This window comes from Amblyomma americanum, chromosome 3 (genome assembly GCF_052857255.1).
Source record: "Amblyomma americanum isolate KBUSLIRL-KWMA chromosome 3, ASM5285725v1, whole genome shotgun sequence".
Taxonomy (NCBI): Eukaryota; Metazoa; Arthropoda; class Arachnida; order Ixodida; family Ixodidae; genus Amblyomma; species Amblyomma americanum.
The window spans coordinates 220,434,551-220,458,974 of record NC_135499.1 but is presented as its reverse complement, the minus strand read 5'-3'; the positions used below and the strand labels follow the sequence as shown (position 1 = coordinate 220,458,974).

Here is a 24,424-nt window from a genome sequence, read left to right as displayed (position 1 = left end):
CATGGCGTAACGCTGTTAAGTCGCTGCAGCTCGCTCTGATCGTCCCACTCTCCGAATTCAACACAGACAAAGCAGATCGCCAACAAGCGGCTACCGACGAAGTGGGCAGGTAAACGCTTATACCTTGCGAGGTGTACGAAGCGATAAAACGGATGGTCAAAAACACAACGCACCGACTAGATGAGGATAAATTTTTTACAGCGAGAGCTGTTAGGCACCCGCCCCTGGCTTCCGCGTCGCCGTCGTCGGCGTAACCGATGGATGCGTTAATGTCACGGTCACGTGACATTATCGTGATATCAACGTCACGTAATATTATCGGCATATTAATGTCACGTAATAATATCGTCACGTGACATTATCACGTGACGAAACGTGACGTCACGTGATGATAATATCACGTGACCTTATGTCACGCTCAACCTGGGTCGCATAAGCTTACGGATGGCTCTGTTTGGAACAGCCGCTGGCCAGCGCAGGTGTGCATCACTTGACCACTACACCAGTGCGATATAAGATCACTGAATCTTATCTACCTCAAAGTATCCCCAAAACTACACACCTAAACAGCTATCGCTGGACATAGCGTTATACAGTAGCAACCGTCCTGTGAGTTGTTTTTTTTTTCCTCGGTGCCATGGCACTGAAAGATGCCATGCAAAAACATAACAAAAGTGGTCTTGGTCCCTGCCAAAGACAGAAGCAGAGTTCTGCTACGCCGTAGAAGCTCCCATCGAAAAGCGAGATCCGTATGTTGTCGTCAAATGCACAATATGCACGCGCTGTAGCGTGGAAAGCTGCTTTTCTTCTTCACGCTTTCCAGGAAACTCTTTTTTGAAGCGCTTCGTTGTAAACGCATTTCAGTCGCAGGCTTTCGAATGTTCGAAGAAACGCGCGAGCCGCCGCACGCGCCCTTTGCGACCTGGTTCAGCGGCGAGCCGTTTCGCATTTCTTCCACGGCCGCTGCCAAAAGAAAGCGAACGTCGGACGTACGACGTGATAACTGACATATGCTACATGCTTATCCCCGTGAACGGCAAAACGAACGCGCCCGTATGTTGTTTACAACAGCCGGTGCGAGGAAGGCTGTTGGCGCGGGAAAGAAATATGTATAAGGCCGCGCCAAGATGCGATTACTACGGATGACAAAAAAAATAACAGAGGACCCAATTTTTCGCGTACGGCTGCAATTGAAAGTCGCAGCACGGAACCTGTGGTGTGGTGCGGCGTCAGGACTACCTGAGCCTTGGCTTCTTTCGTGCTAGCGTGGCGCTAGCTAGATAGAATTCAGGAGAACCTTTTTGGCAATGCGCTTGACGTCAGCGTCTACGAAATTCAACGGCGGTACGAGAACAAAAAGAACCGAGCGAAACGGCGTGCAGGAAGGTTTACTTCCGGGTATACATTCCACTGAGCTGTTTGCTTTTCGCGCTAGCATTCGCTTTCCTGTCTGTGAAGTATTACAGCGCGACGGATATCCCGCGAAAACACATGCGCTCAGCTCTCTTATCTGCGTATTATAATCGACGGAATATACCAGAGCGAAATGGCACGGCATCTGTGCAGAAAATATCTCAACAATAGTAGTTGTTTGTGTTTTCGCAACAACAAAGAAGCAAAGCACCTTCGTTTGAGAAAAATGCTGACTGCCCAATCACGACCACGCCACAACTATGCTGCATCTCATGCTGACCATAAAGGCAAGTGGGAGGAAGCAAGCCAAGGTTTGACAGTCTTCTTTTTGAAGCGAAAAGGTTCACTACGCTAGGTAAACCAGTCGTCGCGTAGGCCGGAGAATGACCTTGAAAGACCTTCTGCCCAACCAAGGATAGCCGTGTATGACCGTGTGTGGTACAGTTATGACATGAACCCTTGACCACCTTGACCCATCACCTTTAGTTGACCTTTGACAATTAGGTCAACTTTGGGTTGTCCTTTGACCTTAAGAACATCCGATAGGGTGCTGTGAAGCCACAGTGATGACATCCGATGGGGAGTCGTAAGACCATGTGATACTACGTCATAGCTAAGTGGTCGTGTCGGTATACAGGGTGTCCAGCCTAACTTTAGCCAAGAGTTAAAAAATAAGATATTTCAGGTAGGCCAGGGAAACCACTTGCAAACAGCTACCGGCCGGCTTGCGCGTCTAGACAATTTCTATATTGCTATTAATTAATTAGTAATTAAGATAATTTTTCTGAATGCGTAAATATTGACGTTAGACAGCAGATGCGAATAGCAAAGTTGAAGTGCCACCTTCAGAAACCCCATTCTATTTATTTGCGATAAAGAAAGTCTGACGTGTATCTTTCTTCCGAGCTCCTAAGAAAGCCCGCGAAATACAAAAAAAAATGTCACGCGACTAGCGCGGTGCAACCACAGTCGATATCCCGACGGTGGTTGCACCGTCACGCTTGCAGACTGGCTCGCGCGGGCGTCGCAACCACCGTCGACATATAGGCCTGCCGGAGCAATGGGGCCAGGTTTGAGAGCAGCACAATAGTGGCGCGCGAATGCGCTAGTCGCGTGACTTTTTTTTTATTTCACGGGCTTTCTTTGGAGCTCGGAAGAGATACACGTCAGGCTTTCTTTATCGCAAATAAATAGAATGGGGGTTTCTGAAGGTGGCACTTCAACTTTGCTATTAACATTTGCTGTCTACCGTCAATATTTGCGCATTTAGAAAAATTATCCTAATTGCTAATTAATTAATTGCAAAACACAAAATTGCCTATGATGCGCAAGCCGGTTGGTAGGTGTATGTAAGTGCTTTCCCTGGCCTACCTCAAATATCTTCCTTTTAAACCCTTGGCTAAAGTTAGCCTAAACACCCTGTATACAGAACTGCTGTCGCGAGCGTGTAGCGGAGCTGCCATGGACGAGGCTCAAACGCTTAGCAATTGTCCTTGCTTTTCACTGAATTCCATGGTTAGCCAAGTTAAGCCCCTGCCAAGTTTTTCTCCTCACGACTTACGAGGCCAGGCGAGGGGGGGGGGGGGGGGGAAGGGGGGGGGAGAAAAAAAATTATTTTCTCCTAGTCCTACACTTTAAGCCACATGTTTTTACCACTCCTCCACCAGCACGCCATGGACATGCTTGATTAGGGGCAGCATTACGATTTGCCAGAGTTGTTTTGTGGGTGATGCGAGGTGGTGGAAGGGTGCAGGATTTGAGGAAGGCTGCGTAAAGAGCGGCATATTGGTGGTCCTGTGCGAGACCACTGCCGCAGCGCGTGTGAACCAGCGCACAAGCAAAAGAAACCGCACCGCCACAGGAGTCGCACTGCAGCGCCGTGTACGCACTCGACTTTGACGAGAGCCACGTGGTGGTCGTCGGTGTCGGCGCTGCTTCGCACCGTGAACATGCCGAAGCGACTCCGGTAGAACTCCTCGATCTCTGGCGTCCGGGGGATCCGCTGCCGAATCACCTGCGCACCAGCGGCGCCACACAGCGGCGCGTATGAGAGGTGAGGCACTCGTCTCCTCAAGGGTCTCTGGGCGGGCGACCCGAGCGCGGCACCTCGCAGCATGGGCCCCGCACCACGACGCTCAGTCCGGAGAGGAAGCCGCCAATCTGCGCACGAGTCGGCGTTCCGCTACTGTACGCTATAGCCCCCCTATTGTCCTCCCCTCACACTCGCCACCGCGTCTGAAGGGTCGATGTGGCAGCCAGAAAAAAAAAGGGGGGGGGGGGTACATATTCTGCGCAACTTTAAACCTCGCTTAGAACCAAGCCACTGAGCATTTTTCGTCAAAACCGCGCGGGTGCGTTAAATGTTATTAGCGAGTGACGGTAACCGCCCATTACTGAGACAATCCATGATTTGGGCCAGCATGAACTTTGGGACACAAACGAAGAGAGACACATGGAACACGGAGCAGTGTGTTCCGTGTTCCATGTGTCTCTCTTCGTTTGTGTCCCAAAGTTCATGCTGGCCCAAATCATGGATTCATACCAACTGGCCCAGAAAAATGCCATTTTACTGAGACAAAAGCGCGCCTCGACAGCCGCTACTCGCTACTGGCTATACCGTTTTGAAACGACAGCAGAAGCTTCGCAGTGTATGCATTTTACAAAGCAATATTTCTGTCCACGTTCTCGCGGGAATATTTTGTGCCTTCCTTACGTCTCCGATACCTCTCAGCCATTCGCCTGCCACTAGACGTCTCATACCGGAGACGTACTAGTGAAGACGTATACCGGTTTACCTTACGCCTGCTGCACACGCGCAGTGACATGGGTGGGGCCAGGCGGGGCCTCTGCGCGTGCGCGGCAGGCGTAAGGTAAACCGGTATACGTCTTCACTAGTACGTCTCCGGTATGCTAAAAACGTCTACTGACTCACTGTGTAAAGTCAAACAGCTACGCGGTGCAATGAGGCTGCACCGCATTATAAAAAATATAAGGCAACTGCGTTTTGATGCAGATCAAACTGATGAGGAATACATCAGTGAAAATTTCCACAGTGTGCTAGCGTTTCGGAGAATAACACTATCTGAAGGGCTAGTTGGTTCCGGTCCATATGTATAACCAGCGCAAACCAATGCCAGATCTTTTTCCTGATTGTGTTCGCGCTGCTGACACATATTATTCGCCAAATGTCTCCGAAAAGATCACATCTTACGGCTTCAACTCGTTTCGTTTTTGTAGTTATTGCTTTGTAAGCCACTCGACACCAACACGATTCAGTGAAGATATCCGAGACTCAATCGCTAATCAAGATTAAACCACAGTCAAGTAGTGTTTAATTAAAAATAAAGCACTGAAATACTTTTATTTTCCAGTACAGGTACCGGAGTGTACTCCTGTGCCTGTAGTTCGTTTATTGTGCTTAATCAGTGCATTTAAACCACAACGGCTCATTAACTGCGCCCGTCTGAAATGTTGCTTAAATAGTTTTATTAGTTAGTACCCATTAAGACAAACCAATTTTCTTTTGTTGACAATTTTTAGTCCTCGACAAAGAGTCGCATTTTCACTCTTCTGACGGCTGCAAGAAAAGCACCGTCGTTGGATTTTCTCACAAAAAAGCACTGCGTAATAGAACGCAATACCCAAAAAAGTGTGATATTGCTTCGCGAGCTTGCCAAAGCTCAACTCAGTTGATTCAGGAAGAGAATCCAGACAGCCTTTCCCCACTGGACCTAATTTATTACATTTATTCGGCAACTTCAGATTTTGATTTGTCTAATTTTGCCTAGCTTCCATGGGAAATAGTTAAACTCATCTTGATGCACGTGGTCTATGCTTGCGGAATGAGTTTCTGCGGGTGACTGTAGGTGTCTGGGGGCCTTTGCTTTGATGAGAATCTAAGAGTGATTTTAAGAACTGTCACTATTTGCAAAATAGGCAAAGCTCATTTCATACAAAAGAAAAAAGAACATTTGATGAGAAGTTAGTAGTTGATATCAACTGTAGCTCTCAAGGACACCTCTCATTCGGCTGTGCTGGATGTGGTTAATAAATGCATCTGCCATATATAACTCGATGGTACCTGTTGAGGAAATTTCTCAGCCTCCGTTATTAAGAGTATCTCTTATGCCTCATCTAATGCTCATATGCGCATAAGTTTTTTGCACATCATAGAAAAGCTATCACAGTCAGCAAGTTTTCTGCCCAGATGCACGCCGCAACTTTCACCAGGTTTTAAACTGGCTATACGTCCCGCACTCTTCAACTGCTGTCATTCAGTCGGCAGAACACAGTTGTTCCGAAAACACGCTGTTAGGCTAACTGCTGGGGCATCGTAGGCAGCAAATACAAAGCTTATGAAAATGTGCATTATTTTGTATTATTATTCATGTTTATGTCGAATACCAATTGATGTACTGACCGTTGTTACTGTCCCTCCTTGTCTCTAACTTTTTAAAGCCCCGTGGCGGCCACAACACAAACAGAGGCTTGTTTCAAGTATATACGTGTCAAAATATTATTTTTGCCTCGAAATCTCACTAATTACGGCGCACAGCCTTCGAAACGTTTCAATCCCACATTTATAAACCGAAATAGCGGAAATGGTAACACGTCAACTTTACACCGCAAGAAGTTCGTCATATTTTATAAACAGTTGATTAACCCTTTTGTGCTGTTCAGAGTACATCCGTTTATTTTGATTATTGCAACATTGACGTGCTTTCTCTCCTCACATATTCCCCAGCAGAGCGACTACAAGTATTCTTCGTATGGTATGCTGTTCTCATTGAATTAACTTGTGTAGGTATTCCCTTTGCCTCAATTTGTTTGGTGCAAATATCTGAGCCCTGTTTGCCAAGTTGTGAAAGAATCGCAGGGACTTTCGAGGTACCTCTGCAGCTTTTCATCTGAGGTCTCTTCATTCTTTATGAATACAAATGAACTCACTCTCTCACCCACCCACCCACACCCACCCACCCACCCGCACCCACACACACACACACACACACTCTCTCTCTCTCATCCACTCACCCACCGACCCACACATTCGCTCGCTCGCGCCCGCCCTCCCGCTCGCTCAATCATCACTCACTCATCACTCACTCACTCTCACTCACTAACCCACACAGATGCCCACTCAATCACTCACTCACTTACTCAATAACTCACTCAATCACTCACTCACTCACTCACTAACCCACACAAACACCCACTCACTCATTCACTCACAAACCTACACATACACCCACTCAATCACTCACTCACTAACCCACACAAACACCCACTCACTCACTCACTCACTAACCCACACAAACACCCACTCAATCACTCACTTACTCAATCAATCACTCATACAAGCACGCTTCCTTAATTTCACAATTCCCTCTAATTCTTTCCGACCGTCATTGGAACTTTCATCATAATATCCGTAACTCGAAAGCAAAATGGTCGCTGCAAGATTTTCGCTTCCTTCTTCCCAGCTATTCTTATCTCATCATGCAGACAGCCGGCGGTTTTTGAACTATCAATCTATTCTTATCTCATCATGCAGACAGCCGGCGGTTTTTGAACTATCAATCTATTCTTATCTCATCATGCAGACAGCCGGCGGTTTTTGAACTATCAATCTATTCTTATCTCATCATGCAGACAGCCGGCGGTTTTTGAACGATCAGTCTTAGCCAAAGAGTAACAAGGGGCGGCTCTCGTGGTCAGGAGAGGCGGGGTCGCCGACGCCCCATGGCTGCAAACGGTTTTAAAACTTCGCTGTGCTCGGTACCCGCCTACACGACGGCAGCACAAGCACGCACTACAAGTCCAAGACTGCGTGACTTAGTTTAAATTCACCTCACGTTCGAAGGGCTCGTTACCCCGGGACCATCGCGCCCACTGCTGCATCAAGAGAGAAAAAAAAAGGGGGGGGGAGGAGGGGGTTGCGTAGGCGTGATTTATGGATGCAGCGTCACAGACATGCGCCTCGTGCGGCTCCGGTCGGACTACAAGACACGAGCCCAGACTCGCGAGCTAAGGGCTGAAGAGAAACGACTTTGCTCTTGTCCCACACTCCTCGTCTTGGTCTTTCTCTTTTTTTTCTGTACGGGCATACACGACGAATGGACCAGACGCGAAGGAAGGCGTCGGTTCCAACTGCCGGCTGCGCGATAATGCATTCCTGTTCGTTTCAGTCTGCCCAACATGTGCGCTCTTTGGTCGCCGGTCTCCCGAACGAATGCGAGAGGTGTTGCAAGAAAACGTCCAAACGCCAACTCCTTGAGTGCAGAGACCACGCGTGAAAAAAATGAAGAAAGAACGGAATAGGAGTGTTTCACTTTGTACGTTCTTTTCTCTCCTTTTTGTTATTTTGCCGCACGTGTGTTCCCGTCCACCGTTCCGCCTCGGACACTCCCTACGCAGCCGTGTGGATACACCACTGACGCGCGTCACGGCCGCTTTTTTTTTCTCTCTTTTTTCTTGCACAGTTCTTGGCAGGAGCGGCTTCTGCTGCCGGACTCTTTTGATTTGACAAATGTTTTTTTTTTTCTGGATTCACTGCAGCTGCGTAAACACTAAACCGAATTACAATTCCATCACCAACTATCTCGTTAGCTTTCATGCTGTTGTGAAAAGCCAGCAGCTGTGTGTCACGGCAAAGTCCGTGAAGACATTTACTATCGGGACGGAGATAAATGTCGCGTAGCCAGTTGTAGTGCACATGCTCAGTTCGGCAGCGGCCTTCTCTTTTCATTCCTGTCAGCAGGAGTGGTTCGCGCTTCAGGGAAGTGGACAGCCGAAGAATGGTCGCCAGAACATCAGCCAGCAATTTTTTATTCGCCGCTGACTGCGATGCGCAGGACATAAATGAATGTAAAGCCAAACGACTCTGCTTATGCGCTGGAGGCGAAGTCACAATAGCCTTTGGCACGATCCTAAGCCATTCCTCATATGCCTATAGACGTCACGGGCGCTGTAACGCAATTATGTGCGCTCTTACAATGTAAAATAATAATTATATATATATATATATATATATATAATATATATATATATATATATATATATATATATATATATATATATATATATATATATATATACACACACACTGTGCTGCCTAAGGTGTCACATGATACTTATCCGCTTTTACGCGGGTGGTTCTTCTGACAGGCTACATTCGGGACCTCCACCAGTGTTGCGTATAATTAGGTGCGTGCGAATATTCAAAATTTCGAATACGAATCGAATGTGCTTGTTATTAGGCTCAAATTCGATTCGAGGAATAGATTTTCGAGAATTTTCGAATATTCTGCAAGGATCCAATATTGCACCGGATTTCATAAATCAGATCGTTGCAAAAGCCTAATATCTGAATAAATTGCCTGCAGATCCAGTTTAAAGGAACAAGGGCGTCTTCTCCCTTTTTATCATCGTTTATCGCATGAACAGATCGCATTCAAACGCTGCTAGGCTTGGACCTCGGGCGAAATTCCGAAAATAGGCTTTCTCACACATCACACGTGACAAGAAAAAGATGGCTCACATTTTAACGCCCCAAACCCATGGCGCTCATCCTGTCAACTTCTCAACTCTTCTAGTGCCAGCTCCGTCATGTAGTTTTGGCCCACTCTGCTATGCGGCAAAGCCCACTTGCGGAATTTCGCATGGATCTCAATAAGGGCGGCCGAGTCAAGGTGCCACCGGCAGGGCAAGCAGTCGTGTAAAGATCCCTTATATAGCATGCTGCATTGTAACTCGCACGTCTTGGACATGCGCGTATCGGTAGGCGTCAAGTCGATAGAAGGGCATCTCTCGCAAGGCCACAAAGTAGCTTCATATTCTCAGCTTTGAGCTTCGCTGCCAGCCCGAGGCAACGGCGGCTATCAGCCGCGCTTTTTAGAGCGCCGCACGGGACGTATTCTGAGGTCCGAGACGGCCCAGGCCCACGGATTTCAGCCGGAACCGGGCCGGGCCCACTTTATTATCACTCTGCTGAGCTCGGGCCCGGGCCCGTTCCCGCAGCAGCTCAAGAGGTAAACGGGCAAGGCTCATCATGCACAAGGACTTACCAGCAAAGACGCAGATGTCACAATAACATTTGAAAAAAAATTATTTGGTAGTCACAAAACAAGACAGGATAAAGTGGATCGCGCGCTCGGCTTTTTGAACAGGAATCTTGTCTGTCAATAACCCTGAAGTTATGAGAGCCAAATGAAAAGTTTGCTGTTGATGAGGAGGATGGATGTTTAAGACCCATTTCCCAAGCATTTAACCCTAAAGAAGCCGAGCACCAGACCAGGGGAAAGCTTGTACCAATTGTATAACCGGTGGGTACCGGGCAACACTCAGGATCAAACCCCGCACCTCCCGCATGCGGGGCGGATGCTCAGACCACTAGGCCACCGCTGCTATAAATGAAAGGTTTTTACACATGCGCAACAAACTGTGTTACCTCTGGATTTTCAGTCAGTCATTTTTTACTGCCCGCGATGTCTAACTACAAAAATGTAATCGAAGACATAGCAATTACATTTCTTTTTTAATAAGCATGCTTTCGCCGGCTTAATTCACTGTTTCAGTGGCCGCATTCCTATAGAATGAAATGAATGAAGCCTTTATTGCAAGAATAGGGTGGCTCTGAGATGAAAAGAAAACGTGCCGGTTTATTGCGTAGATTGTGTTTGGAGACCCGAAGTGTCTCAAATATATTCTTTTCCAATGGCGTTTCACGTAGCATAGATATGTGTTTTTTGGGAGGCAAGGGAAAAAATTCAGATACTATCAGATACTATCTTGGAACATGCCGTTACCCTAATTAAGTCCTATAAGTCCTAAGTACTGATTAATTAGCCTCTACTACCTATCAAGTTATTTTCAGTTGCCAGTCGTGTGTCAGGTCATGGATTTTTTTATGCTACTCATTTTGCATGACCACATTGCAGAAACCACATCATTATGCTCTCTGATCACGCAGCACACATTTCTTGGCAACTCATTTGTTTTATTAAGAATGGTGCTGAGTCCGTCTAGTTTTGGTGGCGATTTCGGTTTTACAGACCATACATTAATTTAGAAAAAAATAAGTACAACAACGTTTACCTATCATCTCTTCGCGAATTTATTTTTCATACTAAACACATATTTGAGTCAATATTCGCAAAAAGGTTTCATTCGTATTCGTTTTGTATTCAAAATTTTCCTTATTTACACACGACTACTTATTTCTGCAACATGTGTAATGGAGCAAAAATAAGCATCAACCCTCAGAAGAAAAAAACATGGCACCCCGAAAAGCCATCTCTTACAATTTGTAAAAGTTTTTACCCATATAAATGCACACATCCAAAGGAGTGGCACGTATCAGTAAAAGAAAAAAGCGAACTGGTCCGGGCGCCATGTTCTTTACTAGTTTGGGCTATAGTAGGACTACGCTAATTTTGAATAATCGGCAAAAAAACGCATACAAAGACGAAGTAAGGCGCCAGACCACATCGTCCGAGTTCCTTCTTGCACGTTTCGAGCCGCACATCTAAGCTTAAAGTAAGCACTTCGCTTTCGCCGCTCCAGTTTAATACAAGCCTTGAATGCCAAATCATTCCCAACGTACAGACAGTATAAGCATGAAAGCGAGGATCACACCCCAAAAACGTGCGTTCTATGCTTCACACTTAAGCGCCCATTTCTTTCAGTAGTTATGACAGACGGGTATTCTTTCAGGCGTGTGTGTATTTGCGTGTACGCCGAAAAACAAAGAGGCCGCTACTCACTTCAAGGCTGGCGACGTTGACAATGAAGTCCACATCGTCCCACGTGTATTCCCGGAAGGGAAGCTTTTGCTGCAGGCAAGATAAAAAACGATAACAGTAATTTACCTTCAAAAAATATAACCGCACACATATTCAGGCATCATACACACAATCAGAAATGACACGATGTCATACATACCACCTTCACCGCCGTGTTCCTCTTAATTTTTCACAGTAAAAAGACAAACAATGTTACCAGAGTGTCAAGAGGACCACAAAATTAACCTACTCAAAAGCACAACTAACACCAAGCTAACTCAGCATTGCTCGCATGGAAGTAAGCAGGAACGCGTGAGTGCATAGCGAGCAAAATCGATCCAGACTTAGGTTTTCAAGGTTCTTTAATTTTTTTTTTCAGTACGGCTTGCATGAGCCGATATCACTGAGCTTATGCATAACCCTCCCTTTTTTTGCAAGTATAAAAAAATAGTAAGCCCAGAAAGCACAATTCGACTAAGCAACTCGCCAGCGTATGCCATCTTCCCAGCGCCAGCAACGTGAGAAGCACTGCAACAGCGATAGGGTACTCGCGAAATTCGGAAGCGAAAGCATCGTGTACGATAGATGACACAACGTGCTTCGTTCACCACGAGGAACCTGCTTTCAAAACAGGTCCGCAAAGCGAGCTGCAAGCGCTATGCTCACCGCTATAAATCATGTGCACAACGTGTGTCCTGAAACCCAAGCCACCGGAGGCTTCCACAGGACCAATGACGCCGACGATCAAAGGGTGTGCCACTGAGTACTAAGACCGCGAATCGCACATAATTCCTGTTATGCGAGTCGCTCAACGTGCATTCTGTACGCACGGGGGACCTCAGAAGCCAAGCCACGCTTGAAATCGGCCACTGGTCGCTTACCGAGTCTCATTCGAGTTCCCAAGATGGCGGCGACGAATGCGCGCGCTTTGGGTCGGAACGCGCGAAGCTAAACAGAGAAGAAAAAAGCGATTGAAATGAATTCCCCTTGAGTCCTCTTCGTTTTTCATTCGTCGCCACGCCTCTGCACGCTCACATTAATGCCAGCGTCCTTAGATATACTGATGTGTCTTGCAAAGTATAAAAATAAAGAAGAGGAGAGGGGGATCTTTTTGTGCGCAGATTAAGAAGACAGAGGGGAATCTCAAAGTTTTCGACTTTCAAATATAAGCGCCGAAATTTCTCTATGCGCATAACTTTCGCAGTCCTCTCTCACATTTTTTTTTTTTTTTTAGCAGGCAAGCTTAAGGAAAAGCGGGTCTTGTTATGGTACACATGTCAAGGAAGCCAACAGCCTCAGAAACCAGGGAAAAGGGAAAGCAAGGTGGAATGTTTTTTTTTAACTTGTCGTGTTTATCAATGCGAAATTAGTTGTATAATTATTTTATGGCTGAAAGATAACTGATTAGAAAGAAGAGGAAAAAAACATTCTGCCGATGGGATCCGAACCCATAACCACCGAATTTCAAGTACGATGCTGCACCAACTTAGCTACGACGGTGTCTGTCCGATCATCTATTTGCGAGGGTATATTTAGTTTACTAATTTTAGCTTAAATCTAGTGCTCGTCTCGTTCTTCACCTCTGTCTGAAATATACGGCCAACCTTTAACAACGATCCCCGGTTTGCACTTTACGTGGCACTTTGTTTATTGTCCTTCGCTTCCGCTGCAGTGATGGGCGAATCTGCCTACGTGGCACAAAGCAGATGCAATGGAACCATAAATCTTCATATCAAGTGACAGTGCACCCAGTACTCGGCGAGCCACCGCTCGTAGGAAATGGCTCCGTCGCCCTCTGAGTTGGTCTCCCGACAAACAAAACAGCCGTCCATCGAAAGGCGTCCGGCACTTTCTGCCCCCGTCGTCCTCACCAAGGAAAGAATCTGCCGCAAGATATCCGTTCCACCCCACCGGCGTGGCTGAACAGACAGAGGGACAGACGCGCTATCAGCTTCGAGCCCCTGGATTTCGGTCTCCGCCTGCGCTCACGTAATGTCTGCAAAAAAGCCGAACCGCAGAGACTGAAGGGACGATAATAAATGGTAGAGCGGTAGGAAAGATTGGCGGGGGGGGGGGGGGGGGGGGGGGGGGTGAAATGGCAGCAAAGTATGCAATGTAATGAACTCGGGCTCTCCGCTGGCTTTCTCCAGAAGACAGATGAAGCGACCGAATTCCTCACAGTCCCGCGGGCTGACCGCAGCGAGTTCCGCAGCGCCCGCGCTCCTAACGCGTACGAGGCCAAGAAAGCCGAAGCCAGCGCAGGCCGCTGCAGCGCCTAATGGCTCTGGAGGGCACACATATATCACCGATGCGGCGGCAGCGGATGGGGGCCGGTGTGAAACCGCGGATGAGGAATCAATACCGGAAGCGTGAAGTTGCGCTGATAAAGGCCAAGGCGAGGCCGACAACGAGTAGGCGCGAAAGGAAAACACCACTTGACGTGAGTGCTTCACTGCGTGGCATTCGGAAAACAGCTCACCAGATGCGCAAGGCGGTCTGACGCGTACGTGCCTGCCGCCTTAGAGCGCTTATCAATCAATCAATCAATCAATCAATCAATGAGCATTTATTTCACCAACAAAGTGTACAGGTGGTGAAAAAGGGCGGCAGAGAAAAAGCTGCAAGTTTCGCAGCTTGACGAAAGCCCCGTCCGCCCCTCGAGCAGCGACAGGCTATAGTACATGTAAAAAAACGCGCATGCACACGCACTGATAAGAAAAGAAAGAAAACGTAATCGATGCTGATCAAGAGTTACAAAGACAGAAATACCACTCAGATCTGTCATTCACGATAGCATATGTTGTAACAGAAAACTGTGTCGAAATAGCACATGGTTATGAAATATGTAAATCTTGGAAGGCAGATGCATGCAGTACACAATATCAGCGCTTATAGCGGCCACAGTAAAACAAACGTTGACTACCGAAAAGCGTTGGCTTAAATCTAGTTTTGCGAACAATGAACGGGGCGGATACAATAATTTTTCGCATACACATCTTGCTGCCAATCAAACTCGACGTGGCCAGCCAGTCGCACGCACACCAACCCCTCATTTCAAGGGTCATAGTTTCCATGACTGCACCGTAAGAACAGAGGCTGAAGCAAAGCGTTGAAGCTCCTCAACGCCTAGTTTTCCTTGATTGCTGATAAAGCGACTGAGCCTATCTCTCGGTGCAATGACTTATAACGTTTTTCCCTCGTCTTCTATTACTTCGCCATTGTCACTGTGCTTCAAAGTCTATTATCGACTCTTCACTTCAGACATGTGACAGCTGGTACGTGCAATCAATCTCCGATGCACTCAGTGCCTCATGAATTAACCGCAACCAACCAGTTTAAAGCGAACATTGCCCCCGCGATAATCATAAGTGACCGGAGGCTCGTTTACGGAGGGAAAAAAAAAGGTAGGGGGGGAGGCATAACGCTTCAGCGTAAAGTGAACAAAAGGCATGGCTTAACATCCCCGCATAAGGAATAGCCTATAAATGCTGAAGTGCGATGGTAATCCGCAAAGTTCGATCAGTTTCGGCATTTCCACACGGAGGACCAAGCTCGTGGCTGCATTCAAGCCAGCGGAGTGTTAAGGGTGAAGGGAATAAATTACCGTTCCGCCCATGTACTCAGGCAGGTTCTCGGGAGATATGTAGTTGGTGATGGTGTTTCTGTCGACAAACTTGATGCGGTCCAAACCCTCGGCTGGTAGCCAAGACTTGATCACTTTCCAAGCCGCTGCAGGTAATCAGGGTGGAAGGGGTGCCGGAGTAAAGAACAGCATGCGGCAGCTTGGTTACCGCACGCGAAGATTTAGAGACGGCGCGCCAACTCAAGCGCTGATAAGAGAGTGCCGTGTAACGGTTGAAGAGCTAGAGCGACCATATAAGGTCAACCAAATAAGGCCATATATGGACCATATAAAGTCCACACAAGGTTGGTCACCTTCTTCAATACACGCCGTTTTCTTTCAGAACCCGCAAAAGCGCCAATATACTAGTTAAAAACCTTGAATTTCGCGGCAAAAGCTGGTAAAGCACATTGAAAAGGCAGTAAGGCTGAGGATCATGCAAGTGTGCTGCTCGTAGTCTTTCTATTTGCGTCACTAACCGAATGACCTTTAGGTGCAGCCTTGAGGCCGTAGGTACTGGCTGTTGTTCCCAAGGATTACAATTATCTCTTTAGTCGCCTCATCCTCTATGGCGCCAAGCTCTAAAAGGTTGCATGCACAACAAAGCCGCGGTTGTTAGCACAGTGCTGCTTCTGTCCACAGATGCCTGCAAATCCGGATAAGAGTGCCGTTACCTGCGCAGCTTGGAGCTTTTCTACTCAGCCCACTACATCATTCATTGCCCCGCCAGACTGCCTTAAGAAAAGCTCGTTCTTAAACGAGCATTGCATAAAAACTATCCTCTCCCCCTCCTTTTCAGGCCATGAACATCGAATAAAGTCCATTGTGGCACTGCCTTCATTATATGTAAAGGCACGGAAGCGGAAGCGTCCGATGAGGCGAGACCGCAGCAAGAAGAAAAGGATAGAAAAGGCGCTTACTGTTGAACAACCAGGGCATGTCGTACACCATGATAAAACCTGTGAGAGAGAGAACAACAATACAAGGAACATAGCGACGAGCCACAGTGAATAGTTTTGCAAATCCAGCCTGGTGCAGAAAAATTTGAATGCATTAGTTTATACGACTGTGAGCGCTTGACAATAGCTAGCTTGTTAAACAAACAGATAATGCCAGACAAATTAAAAATTAATGAGGAATACTATGTGAAATCTCCTCTGAGACGTTGCCCGCAAAAAAAAAACTGCAGTAAGATAATACAACCTATTATTACACGTACCGATGTGCACCAGTATTCCTCTTTTCCGAATGGCTGAAATATGGAATCAGTTTCCAAGCGGTGTTGTTTAACAGGGTGATGTAGGAAAATTTGTGTTAGATGGGGAGACATTTTAGCGGGAATGGTGCGGAAATTTCTCATTCTGTTTTTGAAAATGTTTTTTTTTTTTTGCTGTGAGAGCAGTATTTATCATTGTTTAGTTTATAGGGGTTTAACGTCTCAGAGCGACTCAGGCTACGAGGGACGCCATAGTAGAAGGCTCCGGAAATTTCGACCACCTGGGGTTCTTTAACGTGCACTGACGTCACACAGTACACGGGCCTCTAGAACTTTGCCTCCATCGAAATTCGACATCCGCGGCTGATATCTAAACCGCGTCTTTGGGCGGCGTATTTGTATTTTTATTTGTATATATCTTGCCTCCCTGTAATGACCCGAATTAGGGAATTAGCACTCTGAATAAATATATAATTAAGATCGTAATTTAAGCTAAGCTATAAGTTCAGAGCGAGAAATTTTCTTTTATTTAAATTGGTAAGCACGACAGCCCCATTTTTGTCACGTATTCAACGGCAAGAGCAAAATGTTCATAAAGTCAGGCCACACCTATGTTAAACGCTTGGCGTATTTTTGTTTGAAACAGACTTCTCATTTGAATTATGTCAAGAAAATTGCCGTTGTTTTATATCAGTGAAGCGAAGAGAGCTAATTCTAACGGAAGTAGGAGTATGCCTTTCCGCAATGACGCCGAGCCAGTGACAAGTTTTTCGGAGAATTAAGCTGAGCAACTGCAAACCTTTTCGCCCTCGCCAACAGCACATCAAGAGGGTGGGTCACCGTTACACCAGATCTTGCCTGAACCTGAACTGTAAAATATTTTAGTGCTTTTACGGCCCACAAAAAATGGCAGGATTTTCACATAGTTAAAATGAGAAGACGGGCGAAAGCACGTGTTTAGGCTGCTTGGGTCACGGTTTTGCTTTGCTTAGTCGTCCGCACGTCTGGCGACGATAATAGACTCAGGTTAAGCTCTGGTCGAGGCTAAGTTGATTTAATCTGTTCGCTGCAGACGACGATGTGCAATGCACAGTGCGAGAGTGTGTCGCAGTTTAACACGAGGCGTGATAGGCTGCAGCGATAGCATATAGTGGTCTCGTGCAGTGGCCAGCGAAGCTGATGTGCTCGCGACGCCGCGGGTTCGAATGACGCGGCAATGTTTATTTTTATTCAAGGTCAAGGTCATAGCTTCGGAGATGGCCCGCCTTTTGCAGCTTTGGTCGTGAAGTAGAGCTTTCGCTCCAAAAATTCGCAATTCCTTGAATAACTGGCTCGTTTTGTCAGCGGCGTGAAGAATCGCGAACAGACGAAGACAAATAGAAAAACGACCAATTTGCTTGTTCCCGTATGTAACATGTGTTGGACGTTGCATTGCTCTCTTCTCGAAATAAATTGTTAGCAACTCCAGCGCCCGTACAGTTGACTGCTTCTCTGTCCGTGATCGTCTGCTGGAGCTGCCGGACCAACAAGCCCAAACCAAACACCTAATTCGTTTAGAGAGAACCTTCCAATGAGAATGCACACACAAGGGCGGGGCCATACAGTAGAGGTAAAGGTGACAAACCCGCAAGCTAAACTGCATGCAATAGCCACGCTTTTGGCGCCAAACACGAGGTCTCCAGTTCGACCTAGGCCTTGACGGCGGCATTTCGGTGGAAGTGAAATGCAAAGACGTCCATGTGCTGATATTTTGGCACAGTTTGAAGAACCTGAAAAAAAAAATCTGAAGCCTTGCATTACAGTGGCGTCGCTTGTAGCCCATTTTGGCACGTAATAATTCACAAACTAATCTGTACTGATTGACTGTGTTTTAAATCCTTGTTGAGCTACACAGAACTGACTCAAGCGTTTATTCAGACGGCGTGAAAAAAAAAACGAAAAGTTACCGGCATGTTGTGCCAGTGCACTTACCTAAGGCCCAGGGGTAGTATTCCTTGAACAGACTTATCAGGAACCCGATCAGCTCCATGTCCTGAACGAAATGACCAACCAGGGGACACAGCACCGTCACAAAACACGTCTCGCGCGGTCGTAGAGAGTAGGAATCTGCAAAAACAAGCACCTCTGCGCCCACATTACTGTCATTACTGCCTGTTAACACCCCCCCCCCCCCCAAAAAAAAAATTGTAAAATTTATAATAACTAATAACGACCACGAATGACTCAGCTAAAATTAAAATGACTAAGAATGACTAAAAATTTAAAGGACTAAGCATGAGTCAGCAAGAAAGCACAGGCACGCTGCCCAGCAGTTCGCTCGACAATTTTGAGCAAAGAGGCTTTAACGAGCAACCAAATGTACGGCAAAGTAGATACGAAAATAAGAAGACAAGATGAGCTGTAGAAGAGAAGCAAGTGAAACAAAAAGGGGAGAAGCTAACGCATGGTCATCGCAAATTGATAACTAAGCGCTGCCGAATTTTTTTCTAAACGGCGAGCCGTCGAGCCCAGTCACAATGCACGGCGGAGCGCTCTGCCTTCCCATTCAACGCTTAGACCCCAACTGGCAGTTTTTCCTGATTTGTGTCCAGAGATAGGCGCCTGCCCTTCGGTGACCGACCAGCTTTGGCGGAGCGCAAGAGTGCTCGCCTCCGTGCTTATGGCGGATATCTCGACACCGCTGAAAGAACTGTGAGGTCGCGACCTTGGGACAAGCACCAGCATTGCTGGATTTATGACACCTTCTCACAGACAGCTTGACCCCGTTAACCTTCTGGCACCCTTAACGACAACAAAGGTACCTTAAGAGAACCCTTACCTGCCTTTCAACATGAATCGCAAAACACATCTAACAGTTGTACGGCATGCAGGCACTCTTGTATCGAGAAAATGGAGCTGTGATAACCGCGGCTGCAAGAGTGTGCATGGGTCTGCTATGCTTCAAGCAAGCTAGGAATACAGCCTTGCAGTTGTCGTTGTTGCGGCTCGGGTCGGTAGGGGTTTTCCCCCGGGAGAAATGACGAGGAAACAGGAAGGTTCAGGAAAATCAACAAGAAATATATAATCACACTAATTACATCTTGAAGCAGTAGAAAGACGGCACAGACTAAAAGACGATGATGGGGGGAACACGACGGACAAAGCCGTCGCGCGCTCTTGTGTGGTTTTCTCCGAGTTCCCGCCCTTCTTGGGCGCTGCTTTCGGGTATTGTCGATGAAGCCGATTGCTTCCAAGGCTTGTTGCTTGGGGACTTTCTTTTTCCTTTGTACTTATTTATTTACATCGACGACCAGGAGTGTAGTGACACTGCAAAGTGTCCCACGCGGGCATCCCATGGCGTCAATCCCACACGAACACAGGCCGGCGCTTGGGGCCGCCTCGAGCCTCCAGAAATGCCTGCACGGTCGTAGCAAGGCCACGGTCGCTCGCAATCACAGCTGCAGAAAGATCAGGGGTCAGTGAACTTCTGACGGGGGGGGGGGGGGGTAACTGCTCTCTCCCGCCCGGGCCTTTGTGCGTCTTGGCGTGCGCTGCTAGTTGACTCGACTTGATTGGGAAGGCGCTTTCGTGATTGCATTGCTGTACCCCGCAAGTGCAGATACCTCCTCGGCGCTGGTGACAAGAAGGGGGGGAGAGGTGTAATTCGTAGGTGGCGGTCGCCTGTGCCTTGCCAGGCGTCGGCTAAATAAGGCCTTTGTGCGCCAAGGCACACGTGGTGAAATCGCGGTCATAAAATAGTCATTTCGACTTTTCGGCTCCATTCCACTATGCAGCATCTTGATGAGAGGTTTTTGACTCTTCGTTATACCAGGTCTTTCAGGAAAGACTCAAAAACTTAAAAAAAAATAGGATTTTTAGGGTAAAATATCGTTTTTGCGGCATAGTAATATTAGTGTCGCGGACACCGGAAAGCCAGTGAATCATTTTCAGTAGTAAGCTGGTTAATAAATTTTTAATAAGACTTTTTAACTATTTTGTTAGGTGCCTAGTTGCAATTGGAGATTTGTAGCCGGTCCTTAGCAATAGGCATATCAGTTTTTAGAAATTAGAAAACGCGATTACCCTTGGCGCTCTGGCTCAACAAAATTTGGCGTTTTTTGACTGGTTACGTGCACTGGAAAGGTTGCTCTTCCTGCATGCTTTTCTAAAGCGCGTGTATTTTGGCACGATGTAGCAAAACTTTGTCGAGCCACAGCGCCGAGAATAATCGCGTTTTCAAAGTTCTAAAAACTGATATGACTACCACTAACGACCGGCTACAGATCACTAATCGCAAACAGTTGCCTAGCTGCGATAATAAAAAGCTAATAATTAAAAATCAGTTAACCGGCTTACCGCTTAAAATGATTCACCGACTTCTCGGTGTCCGCCAACACTGGTAATGCAATGCTGCAAGAGCCATAATTTTACACCAAAAAGCCTTTATTTTTAATTTCTGAAAGTCGGCCCTGAAACACCTGGTATCACTGAGGTTGCGCCAATAACTTAGTCGCATTTGTTTTTGCCAGAAGCAAAAGAAACCTAGACTAAGCAGACGGTGAAAAGACAGGCCTCGTGCAGACAAGCCTCACGCAGGTTAGCGCGCATACGGCACACACGCAGGCCGTCAGCGCAAGGTGGTGGTGAAAAACATTTATAAGCAATAAATTTTTACAGAAAGGTGATTGGGGTAGGACCCTATTGGCCCTTTCCCCTCACAGTACTAGGTGGAGCCCCTATTCCGGGGCCCCATTGGCAAGCAACGCCGCCCGCGTCCGTTGAACCAAGGCCTTTTGGCTCTTCAGGTCTTGACAGCCGAGCAGGGCCGCCTCCCAGTCCTCTCTGGTGGGGTTGGGGTTGGGGGGGATAGATGGGTTAGATTGACACGCCCAAACCATGTGGAAGGTGTCAGACACCTCCCCACAGAACTGGCACGTGCCATCAAAGGATGTATTGAAGTGTTTAAGCACCGCCGGGCACAGTACAGTGTTAGTGAGAATTTTGATGAGGAGGCGCTCGTCAGCGCGATCCAGACCCTTACAAGGGGCCGGGTAGCGCCGGTGCTCCTCCTTGTAGTAATCGGTGATTTGTTTGAATGTAATGGCCAGATTGTCTCATTGGGAGTACCCTTCCAAGGACAGGGAGATAGCCCGGGGAGAGAGTGCGCGGGCGGCCTGATCGGCCTGTTCGTTTCCCTGGAGGCCCTGGTGACCGGGGGCCCAAATCAGGTTGCGTGGAGTTGGATCTTCAGATCGACAGCGATATTCCAGTATGCGCCAGGCAAGCGGGGGAGCCCAGCCCAACTCGTAGTTCCGACAGGCCCCTCGCGAGTCGGTGATGATGTGTTTTGACTTGGGATTCGTGAGAGCCAGAGCAATGGCAATCTCCTCCGCGTGTGTTGCGCTGTAGGCTTTGAAAGTGAGCCCGTTAACTGTGTTTGTGTTGTGTACGACTGCGGCCGTGTACCACCCCCCGTGGTGTGGGCCGGCAACGTCTACGTAATACACATGTTCTTGGTTACCATAGTATCGCGCCAACGCTTCCGCGCGCGCCTGGCGACGACCGCTATGGTCTTCACTGGACATGTTGCGGGGAAGGGGTTGGACCCGGAGGGCGCGTCTCCAGGGTTCTGGCACTCTCTCCCTTTCCTCAATGTGGTAGTCGTGTTTGATGTGTAGCCGGTCCAAGAGGCGGCGACCGGACGTGGTCTGTGCAAGACGCGTGTATTGGTTGCATAAGTGGGCCTCTCGAAGCTCCCGAAATGTGTTCACCACGCCCAAGGCCAGAAGCCTCTGGTTGGACGTGGCGATCGGAAGATCGAGAGCCCGCTTGATGACTTTCCGCAGGATGACCTCCAGTTGGTCATCATCATGTTTGCGCAGGTGCAAGTAGGGAGTTGAGTAGAGGATTCTACTCGTTACGAAAGCATGGGCAAGCCGCAGTGCATCCTTGCTTCGTAATCCGCCCCGCTTGTTTGAGACCCGGCGGACCATTCGGCCCACCTGGTCTCCCACCGTGCGAAGTTTGGCTATGGTGGTGTCGACTCTGCGTTGGTGGTGTATGAAGAGGCCAAGGACGCGGATCTCCTTGGCCTCCCGGATCGGTCCCGAGGGGAGACTGATGCGAAGCGGAGTTGTGTCCCGGGGGGAGGGACGTAAGTGCACAAATTCTGATTTAGCTGGGGCGCACTGGAGTCCGCAGTAGGCCGCGTAGTCGTCGACTAGGGTCGCTGCTGCTTGCAGGCAGGACTCCATGTGGCCCAGGTTGCCTTGCGTGGCCCAGATTGTAATGTCATCCGCATAAAGAGCGTGATGTATCCCGGGCAGAGAAGACAATTTGGAGGGAAGGCGAAGCATTGCCAAATTGAAGAGCAGGGGAGACAGGACCGCGCCTTGAGGTGTTCCCCTCGAGCCGATGGTGTATGGCCCGTGTTCCGCATCTTGTATGCGTATATAGGCTTGACGGTCTGTAAGAAATTGACTTATGTAATGGAATGTTTTGTGGCCACAGTTGGTGTTACTGAGGTGGTCCAGGATTACTGCATGTTTGACGTTGTCGAAGGCGCCTTTAAGATCCAAGGCCAGGACCACCTTGTCGTTTTGGGGACATTCGACAGGATCTAAGATGTCGTGGTGGAGCTGCAGAAGTATATCCTGTGCTGACTTGTGAGGACGAAAACCGAACATGGTGTCCGCGAAAATGTGCTGTGTTTCAAGATAATCGGCGGCGGGGGAGCCGAAGCCGTTAGGCCGTCAGCGCAAGAGCATGCAGCATGTGTCGAAAGGGAAACGTGATCGCACCGTCTGCTTCCTCGGTCGGTACCAGGAAGGAATTTCGCGACACGCGCTCCCTCTATACACAGCGGCCAACTCCATAGTGCACCGTGTCGAAAGCTGACGAGCGTTATAGTTACTTAAACTTAATGTCATCGTGATCTCAGCGCTGCGTGCATTGCATAAACAGCCTGTTAATTTCACTCATTGGTTTCGCGCACTCGATGTTCGTGAATACATATTAGCGGATAAATGGCTCGATTTAAATAAAAAAGAAAACGACTAATTAGTGAGCTGATTTTACTCACAGGCATACTTCGTCTCACGTGCGTTAGGCAACACAAGACCTTCTAAAAAAACTAGGGCGTGCTAAAGTCACCTTAAGAGTGGAATGCGATAGCATTAAAGCTCACATTTGTCGCAGGTACTGTTGCAACTTCTGTGTGTGTTTGCGGCAGTTTCTTTCGGTCCATCAACCGTCTCTGATTATCGATTTCGTTTTTTTTTTCATTTTTTGTTGAACTCAAGCACTCAGTTCATCTAAATGCATTTCTTCCGAGCAGTCATCTTCACTATCTTGATCTATATCCGATGTCAAAAGTCTATCCATTGGAGTCACTTCGGGGACCATTTCTTCTTTTTTTTTTTTGCAGCGCTACGAGCACGGCTTTATGGCCAGTGAAATGGCGAGTCGTATCCACAGCGTTGTTCTTGTCATGGAAGGCCAAGTCTATGCAGGTGTTGCGACTTGTCGAGATGGCGTTCTTTGGTGCAGCCAGTTGGAGACCAACTCTCTCTTGCAGCAATTGGGGAAACTTCATCATTCTTTTTTTTATTTGGTTGAAATCAGCAACCACAACCATTCTGCGGACGTCACAAGGTCACGTGACCTCTCTCGATCAATCTGCAAATTTTTTGTCATCAGACGGCGGTTTTTTCTCCTCATTTGAACTCTGATGCAATCACATTAATAATTATTTGTTTTCAATACTAAAATATTTAAACGTCCCACGAAGGCATCATCTCAATTGGCTCGCTCTGAAATCCTCTGCTAAAAAGTTGAACCTAATCAGTTTCTCACTTCGAATTCTAATTTTTTGCGGAAAAAAAAAACAAGTTAGTACTCATGCTGACACAAAAATAACCCTGTTGGTATGCCGATACTTATTTTCCTTATTTCCAAATATATAATCGCTCATATGGCCTGGGCTGACGGGTAATCAAATGCATATCCCGCTAATTATTTTTGCAAAAGCGCACTCGGTAATACCGCCTGATTCTATTCTTGCTGCCTGTAATTGCAGTCCCTACAAACTCTGTACAACGTCTGTATGCTGAATGTCATTAAAGGCCCTCAAAACGGCCGAGCTTAGGTGCCGCAAAGAACATTTGTAATACACAAAAATTGCGCAGGAGAGCCTTTTAAAGAGATTGGTTTGATTTGAAATGCCTTTAATAAGAGTTGATACTAAAATAGAAACGTAATGCCGAGCGTATTTTTACGGAACATACGTACGCCAAGCGATCAGCATTAGTATCATTGGCTTCCCCAACTTCTTTCCGAAAAAAATACTCTTTCTGAAAAAAATACTCACTATTATCATTCCCTTTGCCGGCAAATGGATTAATACTATTGAGTATA

At 47.4% G+C, this 24,424-nt stretch overlaps 1 protein-coding gene across 1 annotated transcript in view; it reads right to left on the bottom strand.

Annotated features, from left to right (window-relative positions):
- Nucleotides 1-24,424, bottom strand: part of LOC144126133 (motile sperm domain-containing protein 2-like) — a 77,683-nt gene that overhangs the window by 11,629 nt on the left and 41,630 nt on the right. Inside the window, exons 5-9 of the mRNA XM_077660098.1 lie at nt 18,002-18,062; nt 15,735-15,773; nt 14,797-14,921; nt 11,175-11,243; nt 3,303-3,427 (exon numbers count right to left, since the gene is read on the bottom strand). Of these exons, the coding sequence (XP_077516224.1) occupies nt 3,303-3,427; nt 11,175-11,243; nt 14,797-14,921; nt 15,735-15,773; nt 18,002-18,062 (419 nt within the window). The remainder of the gene's footprint in view (nt 1-3,302; nt 3,428-11,174; nt 11,244-14,796; nt 14,922-15,734; nt 15,774-18,001; nt 18,063-24,424) is intronic.